The sequence below is a fragment of the Pyxicephalus adspersus genome, chromosome 10, assembly GCF_032062135.1.
Source record: "Pyxicephalus adspersus chromosome 10, UCB_Pads_2.0, whole genome shotgun sequence".
Lineage (NCBI taxonomy): Eukaryota > Metazoa > Chordata > Amphibia > Anura > Pyxicephalidae > Pyxicephalus > Pyxicephalus adspersus.
In genome coordinates, this window is record NC_092867.1 from 5095651 (window position 1) to 5109700 (window position 14050).

Consider the following 14050-nt stretch of genomic DNA (forward strand, 5'->3'; position numbering starts at 1 on the left):
ACATACAAGCTCACCTCCGCAGATGGAGTCGGGGATAGGGTCCTGGGTGACTACAAGAGACAAAGACAAGATGACATCAGAAGGAGAACAATGCTGCACAGATTACAAAATGAGAGCTGGGAAAGAAAAAAGCTGAGAAGTAATATTACAGATTAGAAATAAAATAATTTGTTTATAATCCAGTTAATTATGCAGGAACAGGTCAGAGCCTGAAATCTTCAAATATCTCGATAGATTACCAGCACAAATGTTTTACCTATCCCTATAAAAGAAGAAATTATCACATCAACAGACCATGCATGATGCAATCTGATTGTACAATCCCCTTTAGATCTATCATCAATAACAGTATAGATTGCTGAAACAGCCTCATCATAGAGTTTCATAGTTCAATCACTCAATACAATCAAATTGCAACGTGTGTGGCCAGATTTGGATTGAGTACAAAGAAATAGGAACAGGAAGATGAAAGATTAATTGGCACTGTAATAGTAAAGAAGGGAAATGATACAAATATCAGAGAAAAGTTATAGAAAGCATGCATGGTATAGAAAATACTGATAACAGGACATGGTTCCCAATGACCTGCGTCATATCTGTGCACGCTTACGGTGCTGGAGTCCTGGATTTAAATCTTCCATGTCACCCACCTCTCCAGCACACACCAAACACCGACGTATAGATTTGGATGGTCAGATCTTTCACTGCTTGTCCTTATACAATGAATGCAATCTACAGATCTGATGCAATGGACCTGGTTTATTAAAGCTCTACAAGGCTGGAGAGGATACACTTTCACCTGCAAAGCTGAGTGATTCAGCAAACCTGGAATAGATTTCATCAAAACAAATGTTTTGAATCCTGGAACAGATCCATTCCAGGCTTGCTGGATCACCCAGCTTCACTGATGGAAGTGTATCCTCTCCAGCCTTGGAAAGGTTTATTAAATCAGGCTCATTATAGCAGCTCCCTACTTCTTTATTTCATCTTATCATAATAAAGAGGCCCTGTCTATAGGTCTGCAGGATACATTTATTGTTTTATAAACTGGATTTCATATTTTTCCTTTATTATTTAAAATTTTACCATGTTTTATTCATACAAGAAATCTGACATTCCCTCAAACATTTCCTGGTGGGAATCAATTACTGCTATTGAAACATATGGATCTGGAGGAATTCCGCCAGGGAATGTCTGCTTTTCTGTTTTATAAGTAGAGCCATAAATGTATTATTTTTCTTTCTTTAAATAGATATACAAATATTAGTGGCCATCTTATGTCTTACTTTCTTGGGAAAATAAAATGTTAACAGATACCGACACTTTTTTGGATAGAGAAAGGAAGGGTTAAATCCTGGTCAGTTTTTTTTTTTTTTGTTATTAAACTATTAATAAAATAAATATAAATATAATATTAAATAAAAGAAATTAATAAATAACCCTAATTATTAACAATAAAAGGTGAGCACTCTATAGACCAGATGTCCTTTTTCAGCTGTCACGCATACTTTTATCTTGACAATAGATGGCGCTGCAGTCAATGAGGAGTCTTAGCAGTTTCTTTAATATTAATTATTATTATTATTTTTATTATTATTAATAAACAATATTATTCAGTATAGGGCCAACATATTAAGCAGCGCTGTACAAATAAATAGGGGTTGAAAAGGACAGGCAGATACAAACAATGACACGAGGAGGAGAGGACCCTGCCCAGAAGAGCCTGTAGATTTATTTTCAGTGTGAAATTGGACATAATTTATTAAAACTCTTCCTAACTGGAGAGGATAGACCATCATGTGAGAATCTGGGTCATCCAGCAAACCTGGAATGGATTTCTTCAAAGTAATTAGTAACAATTTATATCAAATACCCATGGTAGGGACATGCGCTGTGTAATATGTCTACACTATATAAACACTGTGGGTGTAAGTTAGAAAACTTTTAATGATTTTTTTCTATTTTGGCGATCCAGCTGTTCTGGTGTGGGAAGAGTTAATTTTTGAACAGGCAGGAATGCTGACCCACATAGCGGTTACTGTCCCGTGCCATCGGCATGGCCGCCTTCCCCTGATGGCGTTCGTAAATCCAGAATGTTACAAATGTCATTGTGTCATCAGCATAATGAACTGGAATGAATTTTCTAGCGCCAACTAACATCAGATAAACAGAATGATCGCATCCCATGCTCGGCAGCCGCTGATCCGGGAGAATAAAAAAAAAACTTCTAGGAAACATGTTTTACATAGCAAATAATTAAACCGCTAACGGCAACAAGCCAGCATGGAACACAGCTATTATTATGTCTGCCCGAAGGTTCTCTGTGTAATCAATTTACAGAACAACAAGTTCTAGGGTTGATGTAAATCTAGAAAAGCTTCAACTTGTTATTTTTATTATTTTTAAATGTGCAATTTTTAATTAAATAAACCCTAATGAGTCCTCCAGTTATAGGGTGACAACGTTCTGTCCTGGTCTCCTAATTGTGCTAATAGGTTGTCACCCTGTTACATGGGGCCCTGCTGGCCAACCTAACATTTACTGACCATGGTTAACTGAAACTGGAATCCACATTGCAAACCTTGGGTCAGTGACCCCACACTATGATTTATTACAAGAGTTCCTGCAAGTGTGGGAAAGTTTTATTGAAGAGGATAAAGATGTTCTTCTTACAGGGTGAGAAATTTTTATCAACAGGGTTATTATGTTATGTGTCACAGTGATCTGAGGTTTTTATGTTATATGTCACAACATGAAAAAGATTGGAGATCCATGCCTTAAATAAAACACCAGATTTAGATCTGGACATACAAAAATTTGCTGTTCAGGGATCCTGTTTTATAAGTGATTGCCCAGCAGCCAATCACAGTTCACACACCAGTTTCACATGGATCCTGATTGGTTGCTTTGAGTTGAACTTTATATAGAGCTGTATGCAAGTAGTTTGTAGATGGCTCATCCAGCAAAGCAAATGGCAACCCTTACCAACCAATCAGACTTTAGAATCACTGAATCTCAATGGCTGTTACATATCGCACCTATATATCACCTGAACATTATTTTCGTTATCCAAGAGCAGCAAAAACATGAAAATCATTACAATGTATCCTGATATTTACCCATCTGATTTCTTTGTCACATGTAAAATATAAAATCTGCAGCAATGATTTATCCCAACTTACACTCTCGTAGAATGAAGAGGACCTGTCACTCCTGGGGCTCTGTAAGTGAGAGGTGATGGCTTATTAATCACATTACAATAAATATGGAAAGGCCTGTTTATGAAATTTATATTTTTTACATTTTTACAGATTCTGATTGTTTTGTATATTTATAAAATTGGAGATTCTTGCAGGGTGAAAATAACCAGATTTTGGATCAATTTTGCCAATTTCGAAATCTGAAAATGTCACTGATGACCAATTTATTTTCAATGGAAGTAAGTCAATACAAATTATTTTCTTTGAGATTAAAAAGAAAAATTTTGGCAAAACAAAAGTAACTTTATAAACAGACCCCTCCGTAATACAAATAAACAGAAATGTATTATTTGGAAACCAAAATCAGCCAAAGAGAAAATTTCTGGGATTTCCTGCAGAAAGAATTAGAATTAAATTTATCTTTAACACGTAATTGACACAAACAAAGAAATCTGACCACACGTTACATTTGGCTCTTCCTGTAAGGTGGTCACACAAGTAATTTCTGATCATGATGTAAGATTATTAATTGACATTTTAATCAATTATCAATCTGTATTATGAATGATTTGCCAGTTGAGAGATTTTTTAATAGTTTGCAAAATTGAGTCAATGAGCTCTTTTTATAAATTATTCCCCCAGTCAAATCCTCTGAAATTGACTGACAAAGGTCTCCTATTAAAACAATAACTCCTTCTGCCATCCAATGGCCAATCATCAAAAGTGCACAGCTGTTACAATAGGAAATGAATAGGAAACAAATATGAGCGAATTGAAAGGGGAATCATTTATAAATAGAGATATTGGAGAATTTGGTTTTATTGGTTTGTGTCTGTATTATGGCATTTCAGGTACTTTAGTATAAATTATGATGGCAAGGCCCTCTTACCTCGCCCACGCTCTGCCTGTCCTGGCGGTCTTCATAAGTGGACGTATAGAAGGATTCGTAGGTGATGAGATCAGGACGTTCAATGTCATAGATGGCTTTCACTTTGGGGATGGCAGCCAGGTCCTTGTAATCCAGGATCTGGTCATCCACTTTAGCCTGGAGGGACAAAATGTAGAGCTGTAGGGTTACACATTCCTGTCACATGATTCTTCAGAGCCAATAGGGTGAAAATTGGGTGGGGGGCGGGGGGGGTTATGATGTCATAGGATCAATTTGGGCCAATGTAGTCCAAGCTGGCACTGTGATGATATCATGTGATCATTTACAGCCAATGCAGTGAAACCTGGCAGTGTGATGATGTCATAGATGAAACTTGAAACAATTATGTGGTCATGTGATCACTCAGAAGCACAGACAGTGAACACCAGCAGTATGATGATATCATGTGATCCTTTAGAGCCATGGAAGGAAACCTGGCAGTGTGATGATGTCATATGGTCACTCAGAGCCAATGAAGCAAAACCTGGAAGTGTAATGATGTAATGTGACCACTCAGAGCCAATCTGGTGAAAGACCGCAGAGTGATGTCACTGCAAAATGATGTCATGTGATCCTTCTGAACCAATTCAGTGAACAGGAGTTTTTATATGCCAAATGAAAATGGCCCAGTATATGGAAACTGGAAATCAGCTTCTACAGATCTTACTGCAATTGGATTGGTTAGTTTGGGACACCATAGAACCTAAATCATTGGCTGTAGTTGGATAAGCCTGTTGGTGTATTTCGGATGTACCAGAACTTCCCATAAGACTACTTACACAAATGGTGTGGCCCGGAGAGCCGGGTATGCTGGAGCCAGGCCTGGAATAGACACTTTCAGAAGATGACCTTGTGGGCTGCAAAATAAAAAAAAATCAAAGAGTTAAAGCAGATCAGACCCACTGAACCCCCAGCTTTATTATGTGCCGGCAAAGCCAATACTCGTATATAAACCTCCTCATATTTCACACCCCTCCTCTATTCACATCCTTTACAGGATTAAGTTTTATATCCAACATTAACCAAATTATTTTTTTTAAGTTTCTGTATTGATGTCCCTGTGTTTAATTTGCTGTCTCTGTCCCCTCACATAAGATTCATGAATCATTTTAATCTGATTTCACTGCACATATTCTCACATTAGAAGCTGCAGCAAGTCAGGTAGATCCCGCCTTATTTCCTGGAGAAACTCTGGAATCATCTAGCCCCCCCCTCCCCATCCTGACTTCCCTGGTCCCACCCCTAAGCATCACATGTGGGCTTTTCCTAGGGTTGTCAGTATGCAAATACAACCTGCTCGGTACACCCACTCCAGAATGACATTCACGTATCACGGCTTTCACATGTCTTACCCACTCCCTGCAATAAGGGCTTACAAGAGAAGTGGTAAGGCAGGGTGCTGTGACGGCTTATTAGAAAGTTATGTACACCACCCCGATGGCCCCTTCCATCAGTCATAATCCACAAGCATTGCATAGAGAAGCAGGGATCTAGTAATGACATCACTGGGAATAGAATACATTAAATAATAAAAAATGAAAAGGTGCCATGTAAGCATTTCATTAAGTTGATGACTAACAGCCAAAAAGCTGAAATTTGATGGTGGGTATGATGGGGCAGTTGTGGCTCCCAAACCCCTGTAGCCCTCAGCCAATCGAAATGCAATGAAGCCCTGGACAGTTTTGAGAATTATGTGTTCCCCAGTGAAGGAAGTTTTCCCCTTATAATCCCCCCACCATTTGGCCATCTGAAACTTTTCGCCTTCTGCACAGATTCCAGACTACTGAAGGTGAAAATATTTTCCCTGAGATAATTTTGGCCTGAAGGTAAAATTTTATCTTTTAAACAGCCGAGAACTTGAAATGGACGGAAAATCTAATCGGCTGTGTCAGATTGTACCACCCTCTGTCTCAAGAATGTTTTTGTGCCGAGTTTCTGTCCAGAACTATTTGGGCTCGGCAGTGAGCAGCGGCTTAATGTCCTCCGACACTTCCAGGGCTGCAGGTGATCACCCCACCGGAGGTGGCCAGGTCAGGACGTGATGTCACTTCTAATCCCCGGTGACAACGGCAGCCGGTGACATCATTGGATATGGAAAGAAAAGCAAAAATGTTCCACCACCCGGCCCCTGCAAAACACTCTGCATTGTGCACAAATCAGGATTTATCTATCATCAATGTGACAGGAGCAAACTGAGATCTGATTGGTTGCAGTGAGATATCATCAATGCTGCAACCTCCTCCTTATGGTGCAATTCACCCCCAACAAAGCCTAAGTGATTGGGCTCCATTGGGAGTGAAACATGTCAGTCTGGAGGAGTGAAGAACTCCTTAGGTAACATCCACATGTGATCCCGAGCCCCTGTGATTGAAAGACCTGAAACCCAATGAATGGAAAGGGCGAGGCCAAGGACAGGCAGGCTCCGAGGGGAGGAGATAAATGATGGCCCTCCTCCTGCCAGGAAAAGAGGCGGGCTCTATCCAACTTGCTGCAGCTTCAAATGCACATTATAAAAAGCTCAATAAAATCAGTCCAGATTAATGCAGGTGACTTTGGGGTCGCTGCTTTCACATTCTGGGTGTGGATGGTTATTATAGGTCTTGTGTGTCAGGATTTACAGAAATAAGAAACACTTAAGATTTATACTCACCACACTGGTTTAACGAGTCTCAATGTACTACTGACAACATATCACTATGGAACCACCCCGATGATTCATGAGAAAATAGGGAAAATATTACAAAATACATAACAGCAGGTTTGGGGAGAACATTGCCTGGGGGCCAGTGGTGTACTACAAGTTCCAGCATGCTATGGAACACCAACTGCAGACTGGAGTAATACTGCTTGTGGAGTTGTTCAGCATGGAAGGTAGGTTGGATAGAGGGTGGTCCCAGCAGCCCGGATGTGATGTATGGGCTCATATATGATCACAGGTAGGTCGGGATTTAAATATTTACATGTTTGTTTTTATTATAAAAATAATAAAAATTCATCATCTCAATAAATCTCATTAAATCTCCCACATAAACCCCAATAGTGACTCAGTGTGCAGTGTCAGTGCTACAGATCAGACAGGGAAATTTACAGCTTGTGAACCAATCAAATATCTTCAAATCCCGAGAGGGGACCTGGAGGTGTCACACGGTGAGTTAGTTCTAAAGTGCTGAAACAGAGATACAAACAGCACAATACCTTCTTCTGCCAGAACCTCGGAAATATGGGAGGTAACCGCTGCAGAGACACAAGACATGACTGAACGTGGAGTCAGAGGAGGATTTGTACTACAACTCCAATCATATTCATATGGAAATATAACATCACCATATACTGCTCCTGAAATACTCTGTACTGCTGGAGGACTCTGCTCCTTCCTCTATAACTCTCCTCTTCTGAAATACTCTGCTGGAGGACTCTGCTCCTTCCTCTATAACTCTCCTCTCCTGAAATACTCTGCTGGAGGACTCTGCTCCTAGGACTCTGCTCCTTCCTCTATAACTCTCCTCTCCTGAAATACTCTGCACTGCTGGAGGACTCTGCTCCTTCCTCTATAACTCTCCTCTCCTGAAATACTCTGCACTGCTGGAGGACTCTGCTCCTTCCTCTATAACTCCTCTCCTGAAATACTCTGCAGAGGCTCTCACACTGTGTCCCCATATGAAATGATTTTCTGATTGTGAGTTGTATTGTCTGGGTCACTGTAGCTGGACGGATAAAGCTGACCTATCAGACTGTAAGCTCTGTGGGTCAGATTCTGACACTGCCACACCCGATTCCTGACCCTCCATAACAATAAACAGAAGAGAATATTCTTCATTCCTGCACAGCAGCCAAGAGGGGAGCAGAATGATCACTTTCACTGCGGCCCAGAATGGAAAACTCATAATTTCCACACCGTGAGCCGGTCGCAGCCGAGAATGTTGGGACTCGCAGATAATATAAGAGACTTTGCAGCCCTCTGACAGCTCTAGGGAGTCCCAATCTTACAAAAACGTCCCCTGCTATGAGGCACGAAGGGAAAAACATTCACTAGCAGATTAGAAAGATCCGAAAAATAAGTTCTTCTCAAATCTCACACCAAGCTTATCCCCCATTCTTGTGTAGAGAATACAGAAAGTGACAATTGAGTTTAGCAATCCACTGCTTCTCCTTTCACAAGCCAATCAGAAGCTGGGGGAGGGACAAGACCTGCAACTGTTACTAAATTGCAGAATATTAAACTCAGGTCTCCTGTTCTGCCAAACCCAGGCTGTGCTGTATGACATGGGTAAATCTCAGAAAAAATGATCATGGGATCTAAACATAAGATTTTCTGATTTTTATCATCACCACAGAGGAAGGATAGTTGTGCCGACATTGACAGAAGGTCACTTACCCGCAGCTTCTCCTCCGCCTTGGTGCTTTGTTTACAGTCGGGATGCCAAACCGTGGATCCTTAAGGAAGCAAAAGAGATAACTTAGTGGGAAGTGAAGACAGCTGAAGCCACTGGAGGATTCTGATTGATCAGTTCTAAAAAAAATGTGAAACAAATATCTAAAAGATGGCCCCATCATAAGGTTACATTACCATGAAGCAGTTTTGTAGATATATCCTTTATTTGTTATATTATAAAATACTACATAATAATACAATGTTGTTTGCAATCTGTCCAGCAGGTGTCTGTAACTGTCTCAATAGCAGGTGTGTAACTGTCTCAATAGCTAACCCATGGTGCTCTGAGAATTCTGTATCATGTAATATTATTTGTTGAATATTATTCTATAATTTAATAATGATTATTTAAATATATTTATATCACAGTTTAAAAAACCAACCAGTCGGCATAAAACAACATGTCATGTCTGTGTGGTGACAGTTTAACTTTCCCTATCCCTATGTAAGAAGCTGGATCACAGGAGGATTTGCTGCATGTTGTAAAGTCTCTGTAGCTGAATTCTTGCTTCATTCACAACTTATTTTAGATGCAGTGCTAGCATTGATGTCCATGCTCATGATAAAGGCTTAATGTAGAAATTCATCTGATCTTGGTCAGCTGCATGTTGGCACCCCTCGAGTAAGAATATTTTAGATTTTTCACCTTTTTTTTCACAGTACAAACCAAAATATAAAAAAAAGTGGGATGGCTCTAAAGAGAGCCTCTTGACTCTTGATATCATTCCCTCCCATAGAGAGTCTTCTGACTCTTCTAAATACCCCTCCTCTCCAGTGTTCTCTTGTTGAATTCAACCACAAATATCCAGAGGCAGTTGGTAAAAGTAAATGAAATATAAAACAAATGATCATAATTTGGAAAATTCAAGGCTAGGTGTTTCCCTTACCTTGCTGCCCCAGGCACTGGCCCCTATGTGCCATGATAAGAGCACCCTGTTTTTAAGGTTGTTAATAGATTGGTAATATGTTTGAGGTTCCAGTAACGTGTTGCTGCTGAAGGATGGTCAGATCGCAGCTAAACCAGCAAACTTCCACATATCTCCGCAGCTGGAAACCACATGGGAAACGCGGCTCAAAGAGGGCCCCTCTCCGGAGCAAAGTGCACAAATCTTTATTCCGACACCGTCAGCCAACATCTCACCACTTCAAGGGAACATTCTGAATTATTTGACGTTCACAAATGCACTGCAGACTGGATTTCTATTGAATTGGCAGCATAAACGGCCAGTAAGTCATGTTTATTCATTAGAAATCCCCAGAGCTCTCCAAATCTCTCCTTGGTAAATCTTAATATTCTCATACATATTCATACAAAAATTATACCTGTTATATATTTACAGATTTCATCAGTCTGAAGGAAAAAACAACAGGATTTTGTTCTCCATTTTGCACAACCTGTTTTTAAAGACTTTCTTTTTATTTTTAGAAAAGTAGGAACAGGTTTTGTCTCCTGGAGATCAGGTTTCCAAAAGTGAAGAGCTGTAATATACTTTCTGAAGTGGTGACCAGAAGCTCCATTAACTTGAATGGAATAACTATTTACCAATTGTGACTTTTTGTTATTTAAGTAGTGGTACATGGCCTATTGAAATTCAATTGGCTTTCATTGTGGCTGCAGACTATTGCTTTATAAGTGATAGAGTGCAGCAAAAACACTACTTGTTCTCATATAAATTCTTTGGGGCTCACCAAAGTGGCAAACTCCAGGAGCTCTTATAAAGTGGGTGATACATTCACCCAGGAGGAGACAAGGACACCTGCTTGCCTGCTTTCTAACCATGGTACACCCTGGTATAATCTCTTTCCAGGTAAATGACACACCTAACCATTTACATGATTCAACAATAAACATGATTCATCCAATCAGACAACCGTCTTCTTTTGCTCCAGAGAAAGAGGTTTAGAGATAATGGAGACAGATGTGCCTTTTTTTCATTTGGAAGCAGCGCTGCTCATATAAAGAATTTTAAAGAAAATGAGAAAGTTGTGTTTGGCTGGCAGTTCAGATGCATCGAATCCAAAGGATGCAACACGGAGCGGGTCAAATGCAGCCTCAGGACTGCCATCTACACCGCTCCACTGCAGTCAATGGGAATCTGATGAACCGAACTTTACACATGTCAGACACAGGAAAAAAAAACTCTTTCTACATGAGAGCTAATGATTGCAAGATGAAGAGGGATGGAAGAGGAAGGGAAAATAAGAATAATGAGAAAGGAAAGAGAGGAAGGAAGAGACCGCGGAAGAAAGAGAGCGAGTGAGCAAGAAAGAAAAAAAGAGAGAGAGAAAGGGAGAGAGAGAGAGAGAAAGAAAAAGAAGGAAAGAGAGAGGGAGAGAGAGAATGAGAAAGAAAGGGAAAAAAGGGAGGTAGAGAGAGTGAGAAAGAAAGAGAGAGGGAGAGAGAGAAAGAGAGAGAAGAAAGAAAGAAGGAAAGAGAGAGAGAGAGAGAAAGAAAGGAAAAGAAGGAAAGAGAGAAAGGAAAGGAAGGAAGGTGAGAAAGGAAAGGAAGGAAGGAGAGAAAGGAAAGGAAGGAAGGAGAGAAAGGAAAGAAAGTTTGCACAACCTGTTTTTAAAGACATTTTAAGACAAGTGGTATAGTTTTGTCTCTTGGAGATCAGGTTTCCAAAAGAAAGAGCTGTAATGTACTACCTAAAGTGGTGATCAGAATCTCCATTAATTTGAATGGAATACCTATTTGCCAATGGTGACATTTTGTTATTTAAGTAGTGATACATTGTCCATTGAATTTCAATTTGATTTCATTGTGGTTCAAGAGATAGATTGCAGCAAAAACACTACTTGTTCTCATATATTCTATGGGGCTCACCACTATCAAAGTGGCAAACTCCAGGGGTTCTTTTAAAGTGATCAGATACATTCACCCAGAAACAGACAAGGACACCTGCTTGCCTGCTTTCTTCCCATAGTAAACCCTGTTATCATCTCTTCCCCAGGTGAATGACACACCTGTCCCATTCACATGATTCAACAATAAACATGATTCATCCAACCAGACAACCTTCTTCTTTTGCTCCATATTCCAGATCTAATGTGCCCATTGCAGGCACTTTCAGTGGCAGAGAGGGTTTGGCATGTACATTCTGCAGCTTTTAAGCAAGCTGTTATGTACAAGGTGACACCTTTCTATCATGAGCATCATAATGTTTTACAGCAGTTTTTGTTACAGTAACTCTTCTGTAGGATCGGATAAGACAGGTTAGTTATTGTCCATCCATCACAATTTGGTCCTTGTCAGAGTCCCTCACATCCAAACACAATTTTCCTGCCTCTTACATATCACCTTCAGGAACTGACTGTTCACTTGCTCTATGATATAACCCCCTTCTTGTCAGGGGCCATTGTACCGAGATCATTAACGTCATTCCTTCACCTGTCAGGGGTTTCATGTTTTGGCTGATACAAAACAGAGACAGTTGATTGCAGCAAAACACGCAGGCACGGATGTCCGCCAAATGATCTTTACTACTAAATCATTCTTGTACATCGGACACCTGCATATTTTCACCTACATAGAAAGGAGGGGGAGTGCTGGAGGCATTGATTTGTAATGACAGCATTAACAATAGATAAGAAAATCCCTCCCAGCCCCCCAGCTAAAACTAGTTAGAATACAACCTGGACGCTTAGACACTATGTCATCTGTTTGTTGTTGCCTGTGTCCCCAATAAGAGGATTTACCTTCAATTCCTGTGCACTGACCAACACACAGAAAACAATAAAAACAATTTTCTTTAAGGTGGGTTTTTTTGCTGGATGTCTCAGTAATAGAGATTCAAAAGACAATCTGCCCAATGGAGACACAAATTGTAAGAAAATTTGGCATGGGTTCCATGCTGTCTTCACTTTATCCAAAATTTAAGGAAAAAATTGGAGGTGTTGATTTTATGGAGCCAAGTCTTTCCCAATGAGGGAGGATTGCAATGAGGGAGTATTGGGAAAAAAACAGTATGATTGGGTTTCTGTTTCCTGAACATTTTCCCAACAGTTCTTATTGAAAAGAAAGGGAATATTTGCAATCTACAAGTTGTTCTGTAGAAATCTGAGAATAAAATGTGAAATGTCACAGTGTAACAAGCACCGTGTGACCTAATTGTTTGCTCAGAGGAAACGTTCTGGATAAAAGACGATTGGAAGTCTTAAAAGAGAATGCGATCCGGCCAAGTACGAAACATTTATCACCAGAACAAAAGTCAATCCTGGGCCAAGGCAAACATTATTGCTGACAGAGGCCGGAGATGGCTCGGATCACACAGAGCGAATGGTGCAGAGCTGGGGGGCCGCCGATGGGGCTTCTACCAATATCAAGGAACTCAGATTCATCTTCATACAGAGACATACACACCCTCATCTATAACGATTCATTCCAAGGGGCAATAACGGCAAAGTTTACTATAGTGCAAGAGGGAGAAGAAAGGTTTAGGGATAATAGAGACGGATAATGGAGACGGGTCAAATGCAGCCTCTGGACTGCCATCTACACCGCTGCACTGCAGTCAGTGGGAATCTGATGAACTTTACACACGTCAGACCAAGGAAAACAACTCCTGTCTACATGAGAGCTAATGATTGCGGGAAGGAGGGAAGGAGAGGAAGAAAGGAAGAAACAAAGAAGGGATTGAAGGAAGGAAGGAGAGGTAGAAAGTAAGAAGAGGAAAAGAGGAAGGAGAGGAAAGATGGATGAGGAAGGAGGGAAGGAAGGAAGGAGAGGTAGAAAGTAAGAAGAGGAAAAGAGGAAGGAGAGGAAAGATGGATGAGGAAGGAGGGGAGAATAGGAATAATGAGGAAGGAGAGGAGAGAAAGGAAGTAAGGAAGGAAAGGGAAAAGGGAAGCAAGGAATGAAAGAGAGAAGGAAAGAAAGGAAAGAGAGAGAAAAGGGGAGTTTGGAAGAAAAGAGAGAAGGGAAGTAAGGAAGGAAAGGAAGGAAGAGAGAAGGAAGGAAAGGAAAGGAAAGAAAGAAAAGGGAAGGAAGGAAAGAGAGAGGGGGAAGGAAGGAAGAAAAGAGAGAAGGGCAGCAAGGAAGGAAGGAAAGAGAGAAGGGCAGCAAGGAAGGAAGGAAAGAGAGAAGGAAAGGAAGGAAAAAGGAGAAGGGAAGGAGGGAAGGAAAGAGAGAAGGGAAAGAGGGAAAGAGAGAAGGAAATGAAGGAAAAAGAGAAGGGAAGGAGGGAAGGAAAGAGAAGGGAAGTAGAAAGGAAAGAGAGAAGGGAAGGAAGGAAGGAAAAAGAGAAGGGAAGGAAGGAAAGAGAGAAGGAAAGGAAAGAAAGAGAGAAGGGAAGGAAGGAAAGAGAGAAGGGAAGGAGGGGAGGAAGGAAGGAAAGAGAGAAGGGGAGGAAGGAAGGAAGGAAGGAAAGAGAGAAAGGAAGGAAGGAAAAAGAGAAGGGAAGGAGGGAAGGAAAGAGAGAAGGGAAAGAGGGAAAGAGAGAAGGAAATGAAGGAAAAAGAGAAGGGAAGGAGGGAAGGAAAGAGAGAAGG

The 14050-nt window shown here is 40.6% G+C and overlaps 1 protein-coding gene across 23 annotated transcripts in view; it reads right to left on the reverse strand.

Annotated features, from left to right (window-relative positions):
- Nucleotides 1-14050, reverse strand: part of ABLIM1 (actin binding LIM protein 1) — a 150075-nt gene that overhangs the window by 27231 nt on the left and 108794 nt on the right. For 12 of the 23 annotated variants that reach the window (XM_072424559.1, XM_072424554.1, XM_072424547.1 and 9 more), the window contains 6 exons: nt 8504-8562; nt 7324-7362; nt 4908-4985; nt 4090-4245; nt 3183-3221; nt 15-50 (listed from right to left, as the gene is read on the reverse strand). In XM_072424559.1, coding sequence (XP_072280660.1) covers nt 15-50; nt 3183-3221; nt 4090-4245; nt 4908-4985; nt 7324-7362; nt 8504-8562 — 407 coding nt within the window. The remainder of the gene's footprint in view (nt 1-14; nt 51-3182; nt 3222-4089; nt 4246-4907; nt 4986-7323; nt 7363-8503; nt 8563-14050) is intronic. The other 11 variants (XM_072424565.1, XM_072424561.1, XM_072424553.1 and 8 more) reach the window with 3 other exon arrangements.